The sequence below is a fragment of the Aotus nancymaae genome, unplaced genomic scaffold (assembly GCF_030222135.1).
Source record: "Aotus nancymaae isolate 86718 unplaced genomic scaffold, 86718_ANA_hifiasm-v0.15.2.pri h1tg000041l, whole genome shotgun sequence".
Lineage (NCBI taxonomy): Eukaryota > Metazoa > Chordata > Mammalia > Primates > Aotidae > Aotus > Aotus nancymaae.
In genome coordinates this window covers 29770436-29796718 of record NW_026988455.1, presented here as the reverse complement: position 1 = coordinate 29796718, position 26283 = coordinate 29770436, and the positions used below count along the sequence as shown (strand labels likewise).

The window sequence follows — 26283 nt, the reverse complement described above, 5'->3', positions numbered from 1 at the left end:
ATATACTGTAAGAATCTTGAAAGACTATACTTCCATTCTTTGAGCAAGATAATGTTGTCCTGCACTATATAAGTAATAAACTCTATAGTACATTATTATTATAGCTATCTTTAAAGAAATTAGACTATGAGGAAAATGATTTTTTAAAATATATTTACTGAACATTCCATTTCCACTGATCTCTATTTCTCAGTGTAACTCGAGATTTCCATCGGCCATTATTTTCTTTCTGCATGGGGTATTTTCTTTAACATTTCTTGGAATACACATCTGCTAACTGTGATTACCTGAGTCCTTGTTCATCTGAAAATGTCTTTAAACTTTATTTTCGAAGAATATTTTCACTAGTTATACAATTCTGAATTGATAGGGTTTCTCCCCTCTGCCCTCACCTTTCAGCACTTTAAAAATGTCATTCTGTTCTTCTGGATTGTAATTTTCTGAAAATAAGTCTATAGAAATTCTTTATTCATTAAGAATTCTTTATTTATTAAGAATTTTTTTTCCTCCACGTGCTATTAACCTGTTTCTATGTGTCACTGGTTTTCAGGAATTTGATTATGAAGTGTCTGGGTATAATTTTTTATTTCTTTTATGTACTATCTTTCTTGGGGTTTGTTGAAGTTCATGGACCTGTGGGTTGTAATTTTCATCTAATTTAAAAATTTTCAGCCATTATTTCTACAATATTTTTTCTCTCCTCACCCTATCTTCTGGGACCCAAATTACATGTATATAAGCCTACTTAATGTTGTCCCCAAATTTCCAAGACTTGGCTAATTTTGCTCAGCAGTTTTTCTCTCTTTGCTTCATTTTACATAGTTTCTATTTCTATGCTTCAATTTCAATAATCATTTCTGCAACAGTGTCTAATCTGTATTAATTCCATTAAATTAAAAAAATATCAGATACATTTTTCATCTCTAGAAATTCTATTTGGCTTTTAAAATTATTTTTAATTTCTCTCATGCTCATTCTTCCCTTTGAATACATATAGTTATCATAGTTGTTTTAACACTCTTACTGCTAGTTCCATCATTTTTGTAATTTCTGAGTCTGTTTCTATTGACTGGATTTCCTTTTATGAGTTACATTTTTCTGCTTTCTAGGCACAACTTGTAATTTTTTATTGGATGTTGGATACTGTTAATGTTGATTAGTTCAGATTAGTTTTGAATTCCAACTATACTCAGAAATGAGAAGAAAAGTTTTTCAGTCTTTTGCCTAATACATATTTCTCGTTAGACTGACAAATTTGTAAGAGATTTAAATCTTCTGACAGGTGATATCTAGCTTTTTTCTCCTTATTGCAGGATGTTAATATTGCTTGAAAATTAGTGTGATTACTCCTGAACTTGGATTTTACTTTGCTCTTTTGGTCTAAATCAACCACACCTTTCTGCTTTGAGTTGCCTTGTCTACTGCAAATTCAGCAACTGATGTCTTCTCAAATAAATCTTGGTAAATTAGTAAAATGCTTCTTTTTAGTTAATAAATATCACTTTAAAAAAGTCAAGCTGGGCTGGGCATGGTGACTCATGCCTGTAATCCATCACTTTGGGAGACTGAGGAGGATGGATCACTTGGGGTCAGGAGTTTGAGACCAGCCTGGCCAACATGGTGAAACTTCGTCTCTACTAAAAAATAAAAAATAAATAAAAAATAATTAGCTGGGCTTGGTGGCAGGCGCCTGTAATCCCAGCTACTCAGGAGGCTGAGGCAGGAGAATTGATTGAACATGGGAGGTGGAGGTTGCAGTGAGCCGAGATCGCACCATTGCACTCTAGCCTGGGCGACAAGGAAACTCCATCTCAAAAAAAAAAAAAAAAAAAAAAAAAAAAAGTCAAGCTGGAGCTAGTTGACATTTTTTTTCACAAGGTACAATGGGTCTGTTGCTAAAAGAAAAAAAGAGGCAGTTATCAAAAAAAAAGTGATAACTTATTTTTGAAATATTTTCATTATAAAATTTTAAATCTTTTTTCTTTGTAGTTTAGAAATATGGTACTTTACAATGAGTTCATTTTATTCACAATGCCCCATTTGAAAGCAGTTCTATTTCAAATGAAGCTCTTTTAAAATAGGCTTCCACATATAGGAGACACTGTTACCTCTAATCCTTTTGGGTGATTCTCTCCCTACCTTCACATAGATTCCTTGTGTGCATGCACTTGTAAGTACTCTGTTGGATAATCTCAGTAGAGCCCTGCAGATATATGGTGTTCTCGCTGTGTGTTGCTCTCTTTTCTCAGATATGTTGTCCTGTAGACTTTAGCTGCTTTGTTCTCTCTGAACTCTCAGATTCATCTCCTTAACACAGGGAATGTGCAGGGCTCTGCCTGGGTTTTCCTGTCTGATCTGTGGCCTGGAACCTCTGTGAAGGCAGTAAGCTGGGGCAACAGTAGGGCTCATGTCAGTTGTTTCCCATCTCTCAGGGATCACTGTCATTTGTTGCCTGATGTCGTTTTGAAAACTGCTGTATCATACATTTCATCCATTATTTGGTTGTTTCAGGTGGGTAGGATGGAGCCCTTGGTGACCTTAGAGAACAGTTTTAATGAAGTAGTGAGAACATCAGGGTTGAGTGAATGAGAAGTAAATACATGTATCTTTTGAGAAGTTTTGCTGTTAAGACAAAGAGGAGAAATCAGGTTGTAGCTAGAGGGGAATATGGTTTAAAGAGGTTTTTTCTTTAAATGATAAATGATAGAGCATATTTGATGCTGATAAGAATTATCTAATTGAAAAGAAGAGGTGGATAAAGCAGGAGAGAGGGGTGAAAGATTGAAGCCTTTCTAAAGACACGGGATGAGACCCAGAGTACAAGTTCAAAGACTGGGCTTTGACAGGGCCAGAGAAATTTTTCCTTTGTAACTTGGCATATGATTACAGATAAAAGTTCAGTTCTGATAGTGGTAAAGAGAAATAACTCAACTAATTGCTTTCATTTTTCAAATAAAATATAAAAAAGGGTCATTAGATGAGAATAGAGTGTGGGAAGGGAGGCAAGAGAGATGTGTGAAAGAAGTTGAGGATGGAAGAGAAGCTATGAAACAATCATTTTGGAAAAGTGGTAAGGCAAACTCGCTAGGGAAATTTGGCCTGCTTGGCAGTGTTCAGTGCGCACTTGAGGTGTGTGTTAGCGTTCTCCAGAGGGACAGAACCAATGGGATATATGTATATTAAAATAGAGTTTATTAGGGAGAACTGGCTCACACAATTACAAGGTGAAGTCCCACAATAGGCCTTTTGCAAGCTGGGGAAAGAGAGAAGCTGGTAGCATGGCTCAATCCAAGTCCGAAAGCCTCAAAACGAAAGAAGCTAACAGTGTAGATCTCAGTCTCAGGCCAAAGGCCTAAGAGCACCTGGGAGGCCGCTGGTGCAAGTCCCAGAGTCTACAGGCTGAAGAACCTAGAGTCAGATGCCCAAAGGCAGGAGAGGAAGCAAGTGTCCCGCAGGGCATGGGAAGAGACAGCAGAAGACTCAGCAAGTTGCTTACCTCCATTTTTCTGCCTGCTTAGCTGTAATGGTAGCCGACTGGACAGTGCCCACCACACTGAGGGTGGGTCCTCCTCTCCCAGTCCACTGACTCAAATGCCAGTTTCCTCTGGCAACACTTCATTCACAATCACATCCAGAAACAATGCTTCATCCATCTGGGCATCCCTCAATCCAGTCAAGTTGACTCCTAACATTAGCCATCACAAGGTGTACGATCTTGAATTTAAAGTAAAACCAACCAACAAACATTGTTATGCTTTTTCCTTGACAATATCCATTACTTTGGTGCTAGTATGGAAAAGACAGACATTTAGATTCAATCAGAGTGAGGCTTTGTGGTAAATATGATAGAGTAAGAGGGGACAAAGGAGTCAGCAGTCTTCAATAGTATATGATTTTAATGATGTATCATGAAACTCAAGCTGGGTAACAGCAAAAAGGGTAATGGTTTGTGGACAAAGTAGTGGAGTTGGAAAGTAAGGAAATAAATAATTATTGAGGCATACCAAGAGGAAGAAGCCAATTTGAAGGGGGCACCTGGTGACCAAATCTGGGAAAATCTGAGCAACACAATCATGATAGCTAAAAGATAACCTAAAGAAAAAAAATGTGCCCTCAATCACGTCAGGGTCACCACCTGAGACATGGGTCCCACCATCACGGAAGTCTGACCGGCAGACCTTGACTCGATGGATGAATGAATGCACTTTCACAGCATTACAGAGTTCCAAGTGGGCTAGGGAATGGCCACTGGCTGCTTTCAGAGGGCAAAATGCAACCAATCCACCCAGACCCTCTGTCTGTCCACACTTTCATTCCTAACAGAGGTTCTAAGTTAACATACTTGTGAATAATTAACATGGTTAAGAGAATGGTTTTATGACTGACAAAAGCTTTAGGTTTGGGGCCCAGAGTAAATGCTATTCACAGGTAATTCCACTTTGATCTTCCCCAAGGCCATCCAACACAAAATTAACATGAGTAAACAGAGTGGAGACAAATGGGTGTGGGGTAAGGCCTTTGATCATCTCTATCTCTCCCTAACTTAATGGACTGGCCGCCTTCGGCCTACCCCAATAAAACCTTTTGGCCTTCCAAAAGGTTTGAGGCTAATCTATAACTTTCCCTAATAATATTTAATATTTTCTGTAATATTTTGCCAACCACATTGAGTGAATCTCAACAAAACAATAAACATCTAGGATTCCATTTTATTATTTTTGAGACTGAATCTCACTCTGTTGCCCAGGCTGGAGTGCAGTAGTGCAATCTTGGTTCACTGCAACCTCTGCCTCCCAGGTTCAAGTGATTCTCCTGCCTCAGCCTCCCAGTAGCAGGGACTATAGGCATGTGCCACCAAGCCCGGCTAATTTTTGTATTTTTAGTAGAGACAAGGTTTCACTAGTTTGGCCTAGCTGGTCTCAAACTCCTGACCTCAAGTGATTTGCCTGCCTCAGTCTCCCAAAGTGCTGGGATTACAGGCATGAGCCACCATGCCCGGCAGATTCCATTTTGAAACAAACAAACAAATGGGCAAAGGAGCTGCTTTTTATTCTAGTAGAATATCAATTAATAAATGCAAGAGTAATGGTAGCAATGAAAATCACCACTTGGCAAACACCATAATATGCTGCAAGCAAGAATCACTGACTGTGGGCCGGGCGCGGTGGCTCATGCCTGTAATCCCAGCACTTTGGGAGGCTGAGGCGGGTGGATCACAAGGAAGAGATCGAGACCATCCTGGTCAACATGGTGAAACCCTGTCTCTACTAAAAATACAAAAAATTAGCTGGGCATGGTGGCGTGTGCCTGTAATCCCAGCTACTCAGGAGGCTGAGGCAGGAGAATTGCCTGAAACTAGGAGGCAGAGGTTGCGGTAAGCCGAGATCGCGCCATTGCACTCCAGCCTGGGTAACGAGCGAAACTCCGTCTCAAAAAAAAAAAAAAAAAAAAAAAGAAACATTGACCGTGCTAAAATTTGTGGGCAAATGCATGATGGTAAGCAGGATATTTTCACAGTGTCAAAATATCTATTCACAAAATACTCATTACCAAGAGAAAAGTGGTAATTCTGCAGTCAATAAACCTGGCAGACACCACCTTAAACAAGTGATCAAAGTTAACATCAGCACTAATAACAAATATTGACATCATGTACTCCCTGATGTGATGGGTTGAAAAGGCCACAATATCCATTCTGTGATATTCTTGCCAAAAATGCATAATTTTCATTTAAAATTATGAGAAAACAACATCCAAACTGAAGAATATTGTACAAAATAGCTGGTCAGTGACTCTTCAAAACTGTCAAAATCATGAAAGATGAAGACTGAGGAAGTATCCTAGATTGGAAGAGATTAAGAAGACGTGACTACTTAATGCTATGTGGGATCTTAGATCTTCACAAGAAAATGAGCAAAATTTTTGCAGTTTGTGAAATTTAAATAAGGACTCAATCAGTACTTGTGTTTTATCTGTGTTAATTTCCTATTTCTTATAATTGTATTATGGTTATAAAAATGTTAATCACAAGAGAAGCTGGATAAAGGATATACTGCAACTGTGTACACTAGTTTTGCAACATATTTGTAGGTGTAGAATTCTTTTAATTGTTGATAAAAAGTTAAAAAGTCATAGAGTTAGTGGATTTAGAGATCTGAATGAAATTAAACAAATATTTTTATGAAGTACTAGCAAAAGGCCTGGAAATATAGGTGTTCTTCAGGGAGTGGAATGTTTGATGTTAAGATTTTGGGGATGCTAGAATGTTAAATACAAAGTGGTGTAAGAAATGTAGAAAATTACTATATCAGAAGTATTTACTCCTAATACAGTTAGTAGTATTTCAAGTGGGATGCAGGAAAAGAGAGTTGAAGGTAAAAACGTTAAGAAAAGAGGCCACTGGCTGGGCACAGTGGCTCACACCTGTAATGCCAGCACTTTGGGAGGCTGAGGTGGGGGGATTACTTGAGCCCAGGAGTTCGAGATCAGCCTGGGCAACATGGTGAAATTCCATCTCCACAAAAAATACAGAAATCAGTCAGTCACAGTGAGGTGTGGTCATAGTCCCAGCTACACCGGAGGCTGAGGTGGGAAGATGGCTTGAGCCTGGGAGATGGAGATTGCAGTGAGCTGAGATTGTGCCACTGCACTCCAGCCTGGCTGACAGAACAAGACCTTATACCAAAAGAAAAGAAAAGAGGCCATCAACTCAACAACAAAAGACAAGTAACCCAATTAAAAATGGGCAAAGGATTTGAAAAAACATTTCTCTAAACAAGATGTACCATGGCCAATAAAGCACATACAAAGATGCTTGACATAATTAACCATTAGGGAAACACCAACAAAACCCCAGTGATACCACTTCACATCCACTAGTGTGGCTACAATAAAAAAGACAGATGATAATAACCATTGGTAAAGATGCAGAGAAAGGAACCCCCATATATGGCTGGAGGGAATGCAAAATAGTGCAACCACTTTGGAAAACAGTTGTTTAGAAATTCCTCAAAAGATTAAACATAGAGTTACCATATGACCTGGCAATTCCACTCCTTAGGTATATACCCAAGAGAACTGAAAACGTATGTCCACACAAAAACTTGTATATGAATGTTCACAGCAACATCATTAGTAATAGCAAAAAAGTAGAAACAATCCAGATGTCTAATAATTGATGAATAGATATGTAGAATGTGGTATAGCCATACAATGAAATACTATTCAGCAAGAAAAAAGAATAAAGTAGTGGTACATGCTGGTTGTCCTGAGAACACTGGTGCCATTGAATCTCTCTCAAATGGCACTGGTTTATCACAGCATTTTCAAGGTTCATCCACGGCTCTGGTTCATCAAAGTTGGATCAAGGTTCATCAAAGTCACTTACTGGCCCTGAGATACATGGGAGTATGAGAGGATGTATCTGCCATTAGAGAGGACTTCAATGGCTCCAGTGTTCTTAGGATAACCAGATTTCAACAAAGTTGTAAGGAGCTTGTGGTAGAGAAAGCAGATCACATAAGCTTATATCACAGTATTATAGAAGGAAAATAAGTTTTTACCCATTTGAAAGATTAAAATGATATATGCTATAATAAACTAACATAATCTTCTGCCTTTGTAGAAATAGGCCTCTATTGAATGTATTTTGCTAGATATTTTGGAATTACTTTGTTAATATATTCACTTACAACAGTCATGAATGCCATGTAGAAATAAAAAATTCAGTTGGTTTAGAGTCCAAAATTCAAACACTCCTAAACTTGGACAAGAAAAATGATGTGTTCACTACCTGAACTCATAAACCTTGCAAAAGTAACACCATGCTCAACTGGGCAACATAAGGTTTTTCCATACTGTTCAGGCTAAAAAGGAGGTTTAAAAAGTGCTGAAGCTTCAATACTGTTGCAATTTCAAGACGTTCATAATTCTTTATAAATAGGCAGCTGATGCCAAAAAGGAAAGACAAAGGAGGTTTTAAATATTAGAATATTGTATCTCTTTCAGCTACTTAACCAATAATCCAACCACTATTTTGTATTATCTCTCATTGTGCAGTGAATTGACTGGGTTCAGCTTGTCAGATCTTCCTCTGGGTCTCTCATGGGTTTGCATCAAATGAGGGCTGGAGTAATCTGAAAGCTAGATTGGACTGGATATCTAAGAATACATAGATACGTATATATGTGTATATATTATATATGTGTATACATAATATATAGATACATATATACATATATTCTTGTGGAATTCACTATATTCCACATTTTAATTACTTTTGTGCTATGCTCTTTTATTCCAATTATAATGAAAATAATTTGAGAGTAGACAGTGTATCTTACACAGCTTTTTATCCAGTACTTTCACAATTTGTTCTCATTTGAAACTGAATTTCACTATCAGTTACTTATTGAATACCCAGTATGGATCAAGGTCACACAACTAATAAGTAGTAGAACTGGGACTTAAAAGTTGCTCTAGCTCCTCTGGTTTTACTAACACATTATAAAGGATATCAAAAATATTTGCTGAATCTGACTATATTGCCATAATCACATTTTAAGACATTAATGGAGTTTGAAATAATTAAATGTCTAAAATACCTTTTAAAACAGTAAGATGTGTTTTCTTTTATAATGCAGTATGAACATATTAGTATTATTAGAATATTTTATGATTATTTCTTTACATTTCTTTCCTTCCAAATGACTGCAGACACCGTGAGTATCAGGATGTCAGGATGTCTCATTATATTTGCATCTCCTATATTTAACACAATGCCTGGCACACAATGAACTATCAATAATTTCATTCAACATTCAGAAACCTGAGAAGAATCTAAGTAATGATATTTATTAAAATGAAATGTATGAGAAGTCAGTTAGCAAAAGAAATCACCAATTGACCATTGACTGTCTTTTCTTTTTTTTTTTTTTAGATGGAGTTTCGCTCTTGTTGCCCAGGCTTGAGTGCAATGGCACGATCTCGGCTCACTGCAACCTCCACCTCTCAGGTTCAAGTGATTCTCTTGCCTCAGCCTCCTGAGTAGCTGGGATTACAGGCTTGTGCCACCACGCCTGGCTAACTTTGTATTTTTAGTAGAGACAGGGTTTCTCCATGTTGGTCAGGCTGGTCTCAAACTCCCGACCTCAGGTGAGTCACTTGCCTCAGCCTCCCAAAGTGCTGGGATTACAGGCATGAGCCACGGCGCCCAGCCTGTCTTTTCTTTTACTAACATTTTCCCTGAAGAAATTGATATATTGGTCTAGACTCAATTAATAAAGCCACAGGAGTGAATACATCAATAAAGGAAGAATAACTCAGCAGGCCAGGAGTAGTGGCTCATGCCTGCAATCCCACTGCTATGGGAGGCCAATACAGGAGGATTGGTTGAGGCCAGCATGGGTAACACAGCAAGACCCCATCACTATAAAAATAAAAAAAAAATTAGCTTGATAAGGTGGCATGCACCTGTACTCCCAGCTATTTGTGAGGTCAAGGTGAGAGGACTGCTTGATTCCAGGAGTCGGAGGCTGCAGTGACCTACGATTGCACCATTGCATTCCAGCCTGGGTGACAGAGTAAGACCCTGTCTATAAAAAATGAAAACTTAAATTTAAAGAGAGAAAGAGAGAGAATAATTCAGGGGCAAAAGCCAGAGCTATGAATACAGTACTCTAGGAATGCCCAACACAAAAGAGAACGATCAATGAAGAATTTTATGTCAGTGAAGAATTTTGTGTCCAGGTGATTTTTAACCAATAGGCATGAGTAGAAAATGGCATACCTGTTGAGTGTCTACTATGTACCAGCCATTGTACTAGGGTGCTAGATAATGTACCAAATGGATAATGTGCAGGTAGATAATCAAAAGCAGGTGATAATATAGTGTGCTTTGACAATGTAGGTCAATAACAACTTGGATAATTTAATTACAATTGAAACAATTCTGACACAAGTTCTATTCTTGTTTATATAAGACAGCATTGAAATATTTGTTATCATGGAATACTACCACACATTTAATACGTTAATTACGTATTCTTAACCAAAGGTAAACTTAGGAGAAAACTATCTTAAAAAGCCTTACGATTTTGTTAAATATTTCTTTAGCACCTACTCTGTACCTCATAGTAGACTAGCCACTGGGAATACAGGAAATAATAGGTTGAATTCTTTGCAATGTTCATATGACCTCATGGGAGAGGCCAGACATATATAGGTGATGACAATTTCATTACCTTTGTGTTTTTTTCTTCAGACTGTCATGAAGTGGAATTTTTCATATAATGCTGGTTTTGGAGGCCAAGACCAGCATTTTAAAAAGTTTTAAGTTCAGGGGTACATGTGCAGATTTGTTACATAGGTAAACTTGTGTCACAGGAGTTTGTTGTACAGATTATTAAATCACCCAGGCATTAAGCCTAGTATCCATTGGTTATTTTTCCTGATCCTCTCCCTCTTCCCACTCTTCACCCTCCGGTAGGCCCCAGTGTATGTTGTTCCCCTTATGTGTTCATGTGTTTTCATTTAGCCCTCCACTTATAAGTGAGAACATGAGGCATTTGGTTTCCTGTTCCTGCATTGGTCAGCTAAGGATACTGGCCTCCAGCTCCATCATGTTCCTGCAAAGGACACAATTTTTTTTTAATGGCTGCATAGTATTTTATGGTGTATATATACCACATTTTCTTTAATAGTATTTTATGGTGTATATATACCACATTTTCTTTAATAGTATTTTATGGTGTATATATACCACATTTTCTTTATCCAGTCTGCCATTGATGGGCATTAGGTTGATTCCTCATCATTGCTATTTTGAATAGTGCTGCAATGAACATATGCATGAACAATTTATATTCCTCTGGGTATATACCCAGTAATGGGATTGCTGGGTCAAATGGTATTTCTGTTTTTAATTATTTGAGAGATCGCCACCCAGTCATCCTCCATGATTGAACTATTTTACACTCTCACCAAGAGTGTATAAGAATTCCTTTTTTTCCACAACCCTGCCAGCATCTGTTATTTTTTGACTAATAATAGCAATTCTTACTGGTGTGAGATGGTATCTGCCTTTTGATCTGCCTTTCTCTAATGATAGTGATGTGACCTCTTTTTCCTATGACTGTTGGTCGCATGTAAGTCTTCTTTCGAAAAGTGTCTGTTCATGTCTTTTGCCCACTTTTTAATGGGGTTGTTTTTTTCTTGTAAATTTAAGTTCCTTATAGATGCTGGATATTAGACCTTTGTCAGATGCATAGTTTGCAAAAATTTTCTCCCATTCTGTAGGCTGTCTGTTCACTCTGTTGACAGTTTCCTTTGCTGTGCAGAAGCTCTTTAATTAGATCCTGTTTGTCAAATTTTGCTTTTCTTGCAATTGTTCTTGGTGACTTCATCATCAAATCTCTGTCCATTTCTATGTCCAGAATGGTATTGCCTAGGTTGTCTTCCAGAGTCTTTATAGTTATTGGTTTTACATTTAAATCTTTAATCCATCTTAATTTTTGTATATGGTATAAGGAAGGGGTCCAGTTTCTGTTCTCTGCATATGGTTAGCCAGTTATCCCAGCACTATTTATTAAATAGGGAATCCTTCCCCCATTTCTTATTTTTGTTATGTTTGTTGAGTATCAGATAGTTGGAGGTGTGTGGCCTTATTTCTGGGTTACCTATTCTGTTCCATTGAAGACCAGCATTTATGTGTTCATCTTTGTTACCACACACACAAAATTATATTTTTATTTTTTTGAGACAGTCTTGCTCTGTCGCCCAGGCTAGCATGCAGTGATGTGATTTCAGTTCACTGCAACCTCCACCTCCAGGGTTCAAGCAATTCTTGTGCCTCAGCCTCTTCAGTAGCTGGGACTACAGGCATGCACCACCACAACTAGCTAATTTTTGTATATTTAGGAGAGACAGGATTTTACCATGTTGCCCAGGCTGGTCTGGAACTCCTGGCCTCAAGTGATCCACCTGCCTCAGCCTCCCAAAGTGTTGGGATTACACGTGTGAGCCACTGCACCCACCCTACAATCCAGTATTTTAATAAATCATAATTGCATTTTACTGCCTCTACTAAAAGCAACTGAATCTCACAAACTACTAATTATTCTAGCAATTGATTAGACCAGTGGAAAAAATCTCTCATTTATTCCTCCTACACACCAATGGTTTTTTTTTTTTCTTTTTTTAAAGACAGGGTCTCACTATGTTGCCCAGGCTGGTCTCAAACTCCTGGGCTCAAGCAATCCTCCTACCTCTGCCTCCCAAGGTGCTGGGATTACAAGCATGAGCCACCATTACCAGCCTACAGACTGCTGCCTGGAATGCCTGTCAACAAATTTACAGAAAAAGTATCTATCCTCTAAAAACTATCTCATGCAAGTTTTCTCAATCTCCAAACAGTGCAACTTCACACTCTTATGTCTATGGTAATTATTTTTTGCTCGTTTTACCCACCCCCACTTTTTTCTTTTTTTTTTGAGACAGAGTCTCTCTGTGTCACCCAGCTCACTGCAACCTCTGCCTCCCAGGTTCAAGCAATTCTCCTGCCTCAGCCTCCTGAGTAGCTGGATTACACGTGTGCACCACCATGCCTGGCTAATTTCTGTATTTTTAGTAGATACGGGGTTTCGCCATATTAGCCAGGCTGGTCTCAGACTCCCGGCCTCCAGTGATCTGTTCGCCTCGGCCTCCCAAAGTGCTGGGATTATAGGTGTTAGCCACCACACCTGGCCTATCCACTCTCACCTTCTATTTCCCCCAAGCATAAGCTACTTGAGGGTATCAGCTGTATTTCATCTTGCATGTCCTGTAGGATTCAGTGTGCAGAAAGTGCTGAGAAAATACTCACCTAACTGATAGGCTGTGCTGTAAGCAAAAATAATTTCACATTTCTGAAACTTAACATATCAAACATATTAGTGGAAGAGTAAATTAATTTTATTGACTGATGAAAAACTAAAGTGATAAGAAGTGGATAGTAAACAATAACCACTGACTTCTGCTGGAATTCTCTATTTCTTCTTTTTCACTTTAAGCCAAAAGAAATAAAATTATAGACTGTTAGTGAGCTAGTTGCTTTTAGTTCCTTCAACAAAAACTGCATAGTTTAGCAGTTGCACAGCATTAAATATATACAATTTTGCAAAATCTTGAAAGTTTTAAACTTTGTGTTGACTTCAAAGGCTAATGTAATCACCTACACTGGTCAGATTCAGAGTTTCTTTTCCCTTTTCTGCCACCCTGTAAAAAAAAAAAATAGAGCAAATTATTTAGGACACACCATTTTGGGGCCATTTCATTTTAAGAATATAGACCAAAGGCATTTTGGGGCATGAGAAGGAAGCAGTTTCTTTTTTGATTTTGTTGTAAATTTGAGTCTACACACCACTAAATTATTTTAATATGGTTTTTTTATAAATGGTTTAAGTTGGTTTTAGAAAAGTTACTTCTATTTGAATAAGTCTTGCCTTAGGTAAGATTACCAGTATCTTATTTTTATAAAGCTCATTTTGACTGTTCCAGAATTTTTTAAAAAATAGTTTTTGATCAATACTAACATAAACCATACACTTAATTTGTTCCATATGATCAGCAAATTTACTAATTCAGTTCATTACCTTTTGGGTAATTCAATTTATAATTCAAGTTCTGTCTAGTTTTGCTCATACTAGCATTAGAAATTTGATTTTGTTCATTAGTGGATTGAAAACTAAGTTATGCTTTTCATATTGCTCAGTTGCATATATAATATGTATTTAATTTGTTCCATATGAAACATCACTTAGGGTATTTGACTTGAGCCAAGGAAAAGGAAAGGCAGCATAAACGACAAGAGTTTACATAACTATTTTAACATAAGCATAACATCTTCTGTTTTATTCTTATTTAAAAAGCAAATACTCATTTATAGAAATATGGAAAGTATAAACATACAAAAAAGAAAATTAAAATCATCAATAGCTAGTCTACCCCCCTTCAACTTAACCATAAATAATTGTTTGATATATTTACCTTATAATAGTTATGTGCATAGTTTTTCCCTTTTTATAAACATTGGCGATGGTATCCAAACTTAGCTGATCATCAGAATCACCTAAGCAGTAATATTTTTAGAATTCTGACATCTAGCTTTGTCCCACACCTACTTAATTGGCTAACAATCTGTAATTTAAAGTTTCCAACTGATGCCAATGATCAGCCAAGTTTGGGAACTACTTTCTCTGTGCAAGTGCATTTCTTAAAGAGAGGTAGTTGTATTATGGGCAAGCCCAGACTCATCTGATAATGATGGCAGTTTCTCTTCATTTCTTTCACTGTTTTTCTGACTATAACCTCTCTCTTGGAGTCAAAAACATTTCTACATCAACATTATAAAACAAAATGAAACAATACTCGAGTATAATAATGCTGTCATTCACTTCTGACCATATAAAAATTCTCCCAAGATTTATTCAGAGAAAAACAGTATGAATAGGTTTTTTGGAACATAAGATGTGTAATGACATATATTAAAAACAAGATTTATTTCCTGGTAGCAGAAAAATTAAAATAAATTTAGCAAAAATATTTTTTGAAGTAGATACCCCCTATACATAAAACTCCTACCATGCTTCTTGATGAGATTTCTTAAAAATCCAAAACAACAAACACACAAGAATTCTTTTCAAGGTCTCTCAGGTAAAGGGAATTCTCTTTCCTGGACTGATTAAAATTTAAAGCCAGGGCTAATCAACTGCTATGTTCTCCACACCATCAGTGGCTTTTGAGATTTTTTGGCTATGATCCCAGTTAATGTATTTTATATAATTTAGAAACACATATATACACAGAAATATATATTACAGACACACAGAGAGACAGAGATAGAGAGAGAGAGACAGAGAGAGACAGAGAGAGAAACAAAGGACTGGTATTTTTAATTGCTTCATCCAGGAACAAAATGCTGAATGCTAGATTATAAATGCAGAAGAAATGGTAAGAGTTAGAAAATCACTATTTTGCAATCACCAAAAAAAAAAAAAACCCAAAAAACAAAAACAAAAAACAAAAAAGGATGCTAAAGCCACTGGATGAAAAGGATATTCATACAATATCAAAGTATCACCTCGCATGTTAATTATAAAGGGGAAAAATATATATATTTACAATGGAGCTATCTAGGACGTATCACTGTATCCAAGTGATCAACCTTTAAACAAGACAACTGTCCTTTTGTGCCTTTCCCCAATATGATTCAATGGTATCTATGCTGTATCATCTATGTATTACCAAGGATTTTCCTGAATTATGCTAGTTATTGCTGTATATACCAATGTCTAGAATAACTTTAACATCTTCTAAATTGTAAATTATATGACCAATAACAAAATTGTCAATATATTTAGTGAGTAAGTTTTGGCCTAAGAATAAAATACTGCATTTATTCTCACACAATATCTACTCCAAATGCATTATTTGTGATAAAAACACTTTGAAATTATAAAAGCATACCTGGTATTTGGCTAATTCTGCTTGTAATACTTTCACTTTAGATCTTTCTTGTTCTAATGCAGCATGAAGTGAAGTCACCTATAACCAAATATTCAATAATAAAAAGACATTTTTGGGTCTTTTTTGGAAAATACTCTAATTATTAACATATTCACAATGATAGGTTTTTGACAACTAAATGGATAAGCAGCAGAGGAGAAACTCTCCCTATAATTTCCATTTGGTATTGTACACAGCTCTATATTAAAGATGGGGCAAACTGACGGTCCTGAGAGAAGAAGACAATAAGGATGTGAAGGGGAGAAAAATCAAGCCTGGATATAGAATAAGTTCCATCTGCCCTTTCTGTCTCTATAGTCACAGTTCATTAAAATACAAACTTATTGTCCCCCATTCTTCAGGGAGAAGGACATATCTACCTCTTTTAGTGCTATAAGCAGAATCTTCATTTATGTGCTATCACATAATAATAAAGTATAATTTATACTACTTTCTTACAGTGTTGATGGGCTGTATTTGTTTAGTCAAGTTTAATAATTCAAGACTAGAGACAGCTTAAGAAAACCAGTCATATATACTCCACAGTTCCTTACCTGAATAGTGAGCTCATTCTTGATACTTTGTGATTCATCAACTTGCAGAAGTATTTCTGCCTTATCTTTCACTGACAAAAAAGGAAAAACAGCAGTTGAAAACAATACTTCAGAGAACTAAGACACAGCAGTGCAATCAGAACAGTGATTTCTTGTCTTACTTAAAGAATGTACTTCTTGACCTTGTATAGCTCTTACTTTTCACTGGTAAATTTTTGTTTGTTTGTTTTACATTTTCACCAGTAAATTCTGATCATTATCACCACAGCATTTTTTCTTAGAAATTTTACATTTTCTATAGTGTTAAAATATTTATTGCTGGGCGTGGTGGCTCATGCCTGTAATCCCAGCACTTTGGGAGGCTAAGGTGGGCAGATCACTTGAAGCCAGGAGTTGGAGACCAGTCTGGCCAACATGGCAAAACCCCATCTCTACTAAAAAATATTATACAAAAATTAGCCAAGTGTGGTGGCACATGCCTGTAATCCCAGCTACTTGGGAAGCTGAGGTGTAAGAATCCCTTGAACTGGGGAGGTGGTGGTTGCTGTGAGCCGAGATTGTGCCACTGCACTCCAGCCTGGGCGACACAGCAAGACTCTGTCAAATAAAAAATATATACATTTTTAAAATTGCACAAATATGACCCATGATTAATTTTTAATCTTCTCTAGGAGAAGGATACAAGAAAACAAATTTCACATATGGAAAAAACTTTAAATACCTTGACTAATCTTAAAGCAAGATTTTAAAAACAATCTTGGTAGCTCACGCCTGTAATCCTAGCACTTTGAGAGGCCGAGTTGGGCGGATCACCTAAGGTTGGGGTTCAAGACTAGCCTAGTCAATATGGCAAAACTCTGTCTCTGCTAAAAATACAAAAATTAGCTGGGCATGGTGGCGCATGCCTGTAATCCCAGCTACTCAGGAGGCTGAGACAGGAGAAACGCTTGAACCCATGAGGCAGAGGTTGCAGTAAGCCAAGATCGTGTCACTGCACTCCAGCCGGGGTGACAGAGTGAGACTTGTCTCTAAACAAACAAACAAATAAAAACAATGTAGAGTTTTTTTTTTTTTTGAATTGTTGGGTGAGCATACTATAATGCCAATAAAATTATTATTCTCTGACTTTTCATACCAAGAAAGCACTGTCAACTAAATGTACCTCATGGATCACAAATGATCATATGACATGTGTGGTCTCTTAGAACTACTCATTTGTCTAGAGGCTTCTCTCTCTTGGGAGAAGCAAGATATCTATATTTTGGCCCTATGCCTACTAAGCTTCAGAAATTTTCACATGGCTGAGAACGTCCTTAATTCATGGTAATGGCTAATGTATGAAAAACTAACTCCTCCCTCTAAAAACAAACTAGGAGAGACTAGAGAAGTAAAACCGTAATAAAATTAGCAAAGGAGGAAATGTTGAAATATATAAGTACTGATATGTTATGATACACAGCTCTGCCAATGTAAGATTGTAGTTTAGATTTATTTTCATAGTTTAATATGATGCTCAATAAGATGAAACACCCTATCAAGAATCAATTCAGTCTCTCAAGAATCAACTAGGCAACTTTTACAAATTATGCTTTCTACTCCTCCATCCCCAGGATTATAAACACTTGCTAAAAACTAGTGATTTTTAGTAATTATGTAATATTTCAATTATAGCCAGTTCTCCTATAATCCTTGTTTTGAAAACACAAATTTGTTTCAATGAGGTTGATGTATTAGGTAACAACTTGAACATAACACATTTTCAATCCACTTAAGTACAATTTTATGAACAGAGAAAACCACACCCACATGTACTCCTTAAATATCTACCAGTTACCTCAGTTCACTATGTTAGCAGCCACACCCATCTGGTCTAACAACTTTCAATTCTTCCATCACGAAGCAGTAACACACAACCTGCAACGCTTCCAAGACCTACTCCCCACAAGCAAACTTCAGGTTTTATTCAAGGTAAAGCACCGTATTTAATATTTATGTATTTAACCATTTTAACGTGTAAAACTGTGTTACTGTTTTTATTAGTTTCCCATCTTTTTTTTAAATTATACTTTAAGTTCTGGAATAGATGTGCAGAATGTGCAGGTTTGTTAATATAACACGTGCCATAGCGGCTTGCTGTACCCATCAACCCGTCATCTACATTAAGTATTTCTCCTAATGCTATCCCTGCCCTAGCCCCTCACCTGCTGACATGCCCCAGTGTGTGATGTTCCCCAGCCTGTGTCCATGTGTTCTCATTGTTCAACACCCACTTATGAGGTGTTTGGTTTTCTGTTCTTGTGTTTGCTGAGAACGATGGTTTCCAGCTTCATCCATGTCCCTGTAAAGGACATGAACTCATCCCTTTTTATGGCTGCATAGTATTCCATGGTGTATATGTGCCACATTTTCTTTATCCAGTCTATCACTGATGGGCATTTGGGTTGGTTCCAATCTTTGCTGTTGTGAACAGTGCTGCAAACATTTGTGTACACGTGTCTTTATAGTAGAATGATTTATAATCCTTTGGGTATATGTACCCAGTAATGGGATTGCTGGGTTAAATGGTATTTCTGGTTCTAGATCCTTGAGGAATTGCCACACTGTCTTCCACAAGTTTTGAACTAATTTACACTCCCACCAACAATGTAAAAGCGTTCCTATTTCTCCACATCCTTTCCAGCATCTGTTGTTTCCTGACTTTTTAATGATCACCATTCTAAGTGGCGTGAGATGGTATCTCATTGTGGTTTTGATTTGTATTTCTCTAAATGACCAGTGATGAGGAGCCTTTTTTCATATGTTTGTTGGCTGCATAACATCTTCTTTTGAGATGTGTCTGTTCAAATCCTTCGCCCTCTTTTTGATGGGGTTTTTTTCTTGTAAATTTAAGTTTCTTGTAGATTCTGAATATTTAGCCCTTTATCAAACGAATAGATTGCAAACATTTTCTCCCATTCTGTAGGCTGCCTGTTCACTCTGATGATAGTTTCTTTTGCTGTGCAGAACCTCTTTAGTTTAATTAGATATGATTTGTCTATTTTGGCTTTTGTTGCCATTGCTTTTGGTGTTTTAGTCATGAACTCTTTGCCTCTGCCTATGTCCTGAATGGTATTGCCTAGGTTTTCTTGTAAGGTTTTTATGGTTTTAGGTCTTACATTTAAGTCTGTAATCCATCTTGAGTTAATTTTTGTATAAGGTGTAAGGAAGGGGTCCAGTTTCAGCTTTCTACATTTGGCTAGCCAGTTTTCCCAACACTACATTAAACAGGGAATCCTTTCCCCATTGGTTATTTTTGTCAGGTTTGTCAAAGATCAGATGGTTGTAGATGTGTGGTGTTACTTCTGAGGCTTCTGTTCTGTTCCATTGGTCTCTATATATGTTTTGCTACCAGTATCATGCTGTTTTGGTTACTGTAGCCTTGTAGTACAGTTTGAAGTCAGGTAACATAATGCCTCCAGCTTTGTTCTTTTTGCTTAGGATTGTCTTCACTATACGGGCTGTTTTATGGTTCCATATGAAATTTACAGTAGTTTTTTTCTAATTTTGTGAAGAAAGTCAATGGTACCTTGGTGGGAAAAGCATTAAATTTATAAATTACTTTGGGCAGTATGGCCATTTTCACTATATTGATTCTTCCTATCCATGAGCATGGAATTTTTTTCCATTTGTTTGTGTCTCTCTGATTTCCTTGAGCAGTGGTTTGTAGTTCTCCCTGAAGAGGTCCTTTACATCCCTTTTTAAGTTGTATTCCTAGGTATTTTATTCTCTTTGCAGCAATTGTGAATGGGAGTTCACTCATGATTTGGCTCTCTGTTACCGGTGTATAGGAATGCTTGTGATTTTTGCACATTGATTTTGTATCCTGAGACTTTGCTGAAGTTACTTATCAGCTTAAGGAGATTTTGGGATGAGATGATGGAGTTTTCTAAATATACAATCATGTGATCTGCAAAGAGAGATAATTTGACTTTCTCTCTTCCTATTTGAACACGCTTTATTTCTTTCTCTTGCCGGACTGCCCTGGCCAGAACTTCCAATACTATGTTGAATAGGAGTGATGAGAGAGGGCATCCTTGTCTTGTGCCAGTTTTCAAAAGGATTGCTTCCAGCGTTTGCCCATTCAGTATGATATTGGCTGTGGGTGTGTCATAAATAGCTCTTATTATTTAGAGATACATTCCATCAATATCTAGTTTATTGAGGTTTTAGCATGAAGGGGTGTTGAATTTTATCAAAGTCCTTTTCTGCATCTATTGAGATAATCATGTGGTTTTTGTCATTGGTTCTGTTTATGTGATGAATTATGTTCACTGATATGCATAGGTTGAATCAGTCTTGTATCCCAAGGATGAAGCTGACTTGATCGTGGTGGATTTTAATGTGCTGCTGGATTCAGTTTTCCAGCATTTTATTGAGGATTTTTGCATTGATGTTCATCAGGGATATTTGCCTGAAATTTTCTTTTTTTGTTGTGTCTTTGCTAGGTTTTGATATCAGGATGATGCTGGCCTCATAAAATGAATTAGAGAGGAGACCCTCTTTTCTATTGTTTAGAATAGTTTCAGAAGGAATGGTGCCAGCTCCTCTTTGCACCTCTGGTAGAATTCAGCTGTAAATCCATCTAGTCCTGGGCTTTTTGGTTGGTAGGCTATTAGTTAATGCATCAATTTCAGAACTTGTTATTGGTCTATTCAGGGATTTGACTTCTTCCTGGTTTAGTCTTGGGAGTGTATGTGTCCAAGAATGTATCCATTTCTTCCAGATTTTGTGTGTGTCTGTGTGTGTGCGTGTGTGCGTGTCTGTGTGTGTGTAGAGGTGTTTATAGTATTATATGATGGTGGTCTGTATTTCTGTGGGATCAATGGTGATATCCCTGTTAATATTTTTTATTGCGTCTATTTGATTCAGCTCTCTTTTCCTCTTTATCAGTCTGGCCAGCAGTCTATTTTGTTAATCTTTTCAAAAAACCAGCTCCTGGATTCACTGATTTTTTTGAAGGGTTTTTTATGTCTCTTATCTCCTTCAGTTCTGCTCTGATCTTAGTTATTTCTTGTGTTCTGCTAGCTTTTGAATTTGTTTGCTCTTGCTTCTCTAGTTCTTTTAGTTGTGATGTTAGGATGTCGATTTTAGATCTTTCCTGCTCTCTCCTGTGGGCATTTAGTGCTATAAATTTCCCTCTCAACACTGCTTTAGCTATGTCCCAGAGATTCTAGTATATTGTGTCTTTGTTCTCATTTCTTTCAAATAATTTCTTGATTTCTGCCTTAGTTTATTTTCCCAGGAACAGGTTGCTCAGTTTCCATTTAGTTATGCAGTTTTGAGTGCGTTTCTTAATCCTGAGTTCTAATTTGATTCCACTGTGGTCTGAGAGACTGTTTGTTATGATTTCCATTCTTTTGCATTTGCTGAGGAGTGTTTTACTTCTAATTAGGTCGTCAATTTTAGAGTAAGTGCAATGTGGTGCTGAGAAGAATGTATATTCTGTTGATTTGGGGTGGAAAATTCTGTAGATGTCTATTAGGTCCGCTTGGTCCAGAACTGAGTTCAAGTCCTAGATATCCTTGTTAATTTTCTGTCTCATTGATCTGTCTAATATTGACAGTGGGGTGTTGAAGTCTCCTACTATTATTGCGTGGGAGTCTAAGTCTCTTTGTAGGACTGTAAGAACTTGCTTTATGAATCTGGTTGCTTGTGTACTGGGTGCATATATATTTAGGATAGTTAGCTCTTCTTGTTGTATTGATCCCTTCACCATTATGTAATGCCTTTCTTTGTCTTTTTTGATCTTTGTTCGTTTAAAGTCTGTTTTACTGGAGACTAGAATTGTAATCCCCATGTTGTTGTTGTTTTTTGCTTTCCATTTGCTTGGTAAATATTCTTCTATCCCTTTATTTTGAGGCTATGTGTGTCTTTGCACATGCGATGGGTCTCCTGAATACAGCACGTCGATGGGTCATGACTCTTTATCCAATTTGCCAGTCTGTATCTTTTAATTCGGGCAATTAGCCTATTTACATTTAAGGTTAATATTGTTAGGTGTGAATTTGATCCTGTCATTATGATGCTAGCTGGTTAATTTGTCCGTTAGTTGATGCAGTTTCTTCATAGTGTCCATGGTCTTTACAATTTGGTATGTTTTTGCAGTGGCTGGCACCAGTTTTTCCTCTCCATATTTAGTGCTTCCTTTAGGAGCTCTTATAAGGCAGGCCTGGTGGTGACAAAATCTCTCAGCATTTGCTTGTATGTAAATGATTTTATTTCTCCTTCAGTTATGAAGTTTAGTTTGGCTGGATATGAAATTCTGGGTTGAAAATTCTTTAAGAATGTTGAATATTGGCCCCCATTCTCTTCTGACTTCTATGGTTTCTGCAGACAGATCCACTGTTAGTCTGATGGGCTTCCCTTTGTGGGTAACCCAACCTTTCTCTCTGGATGTCCTTAACATTTTTTCCTTCATTTCAATTTTGATGAATCTGAAGCTTATGTGTCCTGAGGTTGCTCTTCTCAAGGAGCATCTCTGCTGTTCTCTGTATTTCCTGAATTTGAATGTTGGCCTGTCTTGCTAGGTTGGGGAAGTTCTCTTGGATAATATCTTGAAGAGTGTTTTCCCACTTGGTTACATTCTCCCCGTCACAACAATCTTTGGTCTTTTCACAGAGTCCCATATTTCTGGGAGGCTTTGTTGGTTCCTTTTCATTCTTTTTTCCTTAGTCTTGTCTTCATACTTTATTTCATTAAGTTGATCTTCGATCTCTGATATCCTTTCTTCCACTTGATTGATTTGGCTATTGATACTTGTGTATGCATCATGAAGTTCTCATGCTGTGTTTTTCAGCTCGATTAGGTCATTTATGTTCTTCTCTAAACTGGTTATTCTAGTTAGCAATTCCTCTAACCTTTTTTCAAGGTTCTTAGCTTCCTTGCATTAGGTTAGAACATGCTCCTTTAGCTCACAGGAGTTTCTTATTACCCACCTTGTGAAGCCTACTTCTGTTAAATTGTCAAACTCATTCTCTGTCCAGTTTTGTTCCCCTGCTGGTGAGGAGTTGTGATCCTTGGAGGAGAAGAGGCATTCTGGTTGTTGGAATTTTCAGCCTTTTTGCTCTGGTTTTTCCTCATCTTCATGGATTTATCTACCTTTGGTTTTTGATGTTTGTGACCTTCGGATGGGGTTTCTGTGTGGACTTCCTTTTTGTTGATGTTGATGCTATTGCTTTCTGTTTGTTAGTTTTCCTTCTAGTAGGCCCTTCTGCTGCAGGTCTGCTGGAGTTTTCTGGAGGTCTACTCCAGACCCTGTTTGCCTGGGTATCACCAGTGGAGCCCAAAGAACAGCAAAGATTGCTGCCTGTTCCTTCCTCTGGAAGTTTCCTCCCAGAGAGAGGAGGAAGCTCTCCTGTATGTATGAAGTGTCTGTCGACCCCTGCTGGGAGATGTCTCCCAGTCAGGAGGCACAGGGCTCAAGGACCTGTTTGAGGAGGAGTCGGCTTCTTAGCAGAGCTCAAGTGCTGTGCTGGGAGATCGACTGCTCTCTTTAGAGTAAGCAGGCAAGAATGTTTAAGTCTGCTGAAGCTGCGCCCACAGCCACCCATTCCCCCAGGTACCCTGTCCCAGGGAGATGGTGCTCACCCAGGCTGCAGTACAGTGGTGCGATCTCAGCTAACTGCAACCTCTGCCTCCCAGGTTCAAACAATTTTCATGCCTCAGTTTCCCGAGTAGCTGGCATTACAGGTGTGCACCACGACACGTGGCTAATTTTCGTATTTTTAGTAGAGACCTTGGCCTCTACTAAAAATACAAAATTTCACCATGTTGGCCTGGCTGGTCTCAAACTCCTGGCTTCAAGTATTCTGCCCTCCTTGGCCTCCCAAAGTGCTGGGATTACAGGCGTGAGCTACCATGCCTGGTCAGCTATCCAGCTTGTATCACTCTGAGAAACCTTTTTACTTTGTTGAGTCTTTTTTTCAATTTTTTTATTGGCATATATAATCATACATATTTATGGGGTGCCTGTAATATTTTGATACATGCATACAAAGTGTAATGATCAAATAGGTATTTATGATACCTGGTAATGCAAACATTTATCATTTCTTTGTGTTAAGGGTACTTAAATCTTTTCTTCTAGGTATTTTGAAATATATAAATTATTGTTAACTATAGTCACCCTATTGTGTTATCAAACACTATTTTGTTGAGTTGATAAATCACACATTTGCGAGTTATCTTCAGATATTAAGATGAACTTTTAATTACAAAAATATAAAATTCACTTACTTTCACCTTCCTGAAGCATTTTCAATAATTGTGCATTTCTTGCCTTTACTTCCTTATACTTTGCCTAATAGTCAAAGAAAAAATATTTAGTTTTTTAAAAAGTAAGTGATATAATTTACTGTCAACTTACAGAGCTCTGAATTCTAGGCTTGCTTAAGGATATAATTACTTTTGAAAGAAAGAGGATGGAAGAAAATGTATTCAGAACTATCTACAACTTAAATGTCTGGCAAAAATAATAGATATCAATATTATACACGATTGAAAATTGAAGAAGAGAGGGCTAAAAGTGGAGAAAACTCAGGATAATACTAAATTTTCCTAAAGAATCTTCTTTTCTTCCTCAGATAACCCTTATACAATTCAAAATAATTTAAATGAAAACCAAAAGGAAAATGAGTCACAGTTCTAAACCAGTACTGCTTGGCAATATACTAGGACTTTCTACATCTGCTCTGTATTTGCCACTGTCCAATATGCGACTACTGAAAGAACACTAGCAATGTGGCTAGTGTGACAGAGAAAAATGAATTTTTAAATTTAAGCTTTAATTTTATAGGGCAGTTCTATACCTTCTCAGTTGAGGATTCACTAATTGTTAGTTTCACTGACTAATCACTGTTAAAATTTTTGGCTTGTGTGCATTAGTAATTTACCCAAGTATCTTTCAACTCTTTTTCAAAATTTCTTTTTTCCAGATGGCTTAGCTTCTTCTCACACTACATAAATGATACAAGTAAACATTTATGAGCAAGAAGGATTGTTCCTACATTAATATCCAGATTTTAGGCAATTTTACCCCTATGCCACCTTTATTCAACATGTCTCATAATAACCCTCTCTGAATCACTTATTTACTTTTTATTTTTTGAGACAGAGTCTTGTTCTGTCACCCAGGTTGGAGTGCAGTGGCACGATCTCGGCTCACCACAACGTCAACTTACCGAGTTCAAGCGATTCGCCTACCTCAGCCTCCCTAGTAGCTGGGAATACATGTGTGTGCCACCACACCTGGCTAATTTTTGTATATTTAGTAGAGATGGGATTTCACCATGTTGGCCAGGCTGGTCTTGAACTCCTGACCTCAAGTGATCCACCTGCCTTGGCCTCCCAAAGTGCTGTGATTACAGGCATGTGCCACCATGTCCGGGCCTGAATCATTTATAAAGCTGTAATACATTAATACACTAGAAAAAACAATGCATTTAACATAGTATAGAAAAACAAAAGCCTAAGAAAACATTAATATAAGAAACATTTTTTCCTTTCAACATATACATACATATGTATAGAAGTTACCAGATTCGGCCGGGCGCGGTGGCTCAAGCCTATAATCCCAGCACTTTGGGAGGCTGAGGCAGGTGGATCACGAGGTCAAGAGATCGAGACCATCCTGGTCAACATGGTGAAACCCCGTCTCTACTAAAAATACAAAAAATTGGCTGGGCATGGTGGCGCGTGCCTGTAATCCCAGCTACCCAGGAGGCTGAGGCAGGAGAATTGTCTGAACCCAGAAGGCGGAGGTTGCGGTGAGCCGAGATGGCGCCATTGCACTCCAGCCTGGGTAACAAGAGTGAAACTCCGTCTCAAAAAAAAAAAAAAAAAAAAAAAAAGAAGTTACCAGATTCAAATCTTTTTTGTAAAGCAAATTAAAATGTATTTTAAATCCAATAAAGATGGCTTTTACTAAATAGTACTCTGTCCATTAAATTGCTGATAAGTCAATAATGTTTACTGAGTAATATTGCAGTCAATATAGTAAACCAAAGTAAGCACCATATTGAATATAAACAGAGGAGGACTGCTGAGAAGCTCAGAAATGAACAAGGGAGATCAGTCAAATGGAAACATAGAAATATAATGGGGGAAAACACATACACTCAACTACAACTATATTCGCTATGAATATAGAAAT

At 37.4% G+C, this 26283-nt stretch overlaps 1 protein-coding gene across 4 annotated transcripts in view; it reads right to left on the bottom strand.

Annotated features, from left to right (window-relative positions):
* Positions 1–13007: 13007 nt before the first annotated feature.
* Positions 13008–26283, bottom strand: part of GKAP1 (G kinase anchoring protein 1) — an 81266-nt gene continuing 67990 nt past the window's right edge. For 2 of the 4 annotated variants that reach the window (XM_012472148.2, XM_012472147.2), the window contains 4 exons: positions 24369–24432; positions 16095–16165; positions 15502–15579; positions 13008–13251 (listed from right to left, as the gene is read on the bottom strand). In XM_012472148.2, coding sequence (XP_012327571.1) covers positions 13204–13251; positions 15502–15579; positions 16095–16165; positions 24369–24432 — 261 coding nt within the window. In that variant the 3' untranslated portion in view covers positions 13008–13203. Of the gene's footprint in view, positions 15580–16094; positions 16166–24368; positions 24433–25024; positions 25088–26283 lie in introns of all 4 variants that reach the window. The other 2 variants (XM_064361618.1, XM_064361619.1) reach the window with 1 other exon arrangement.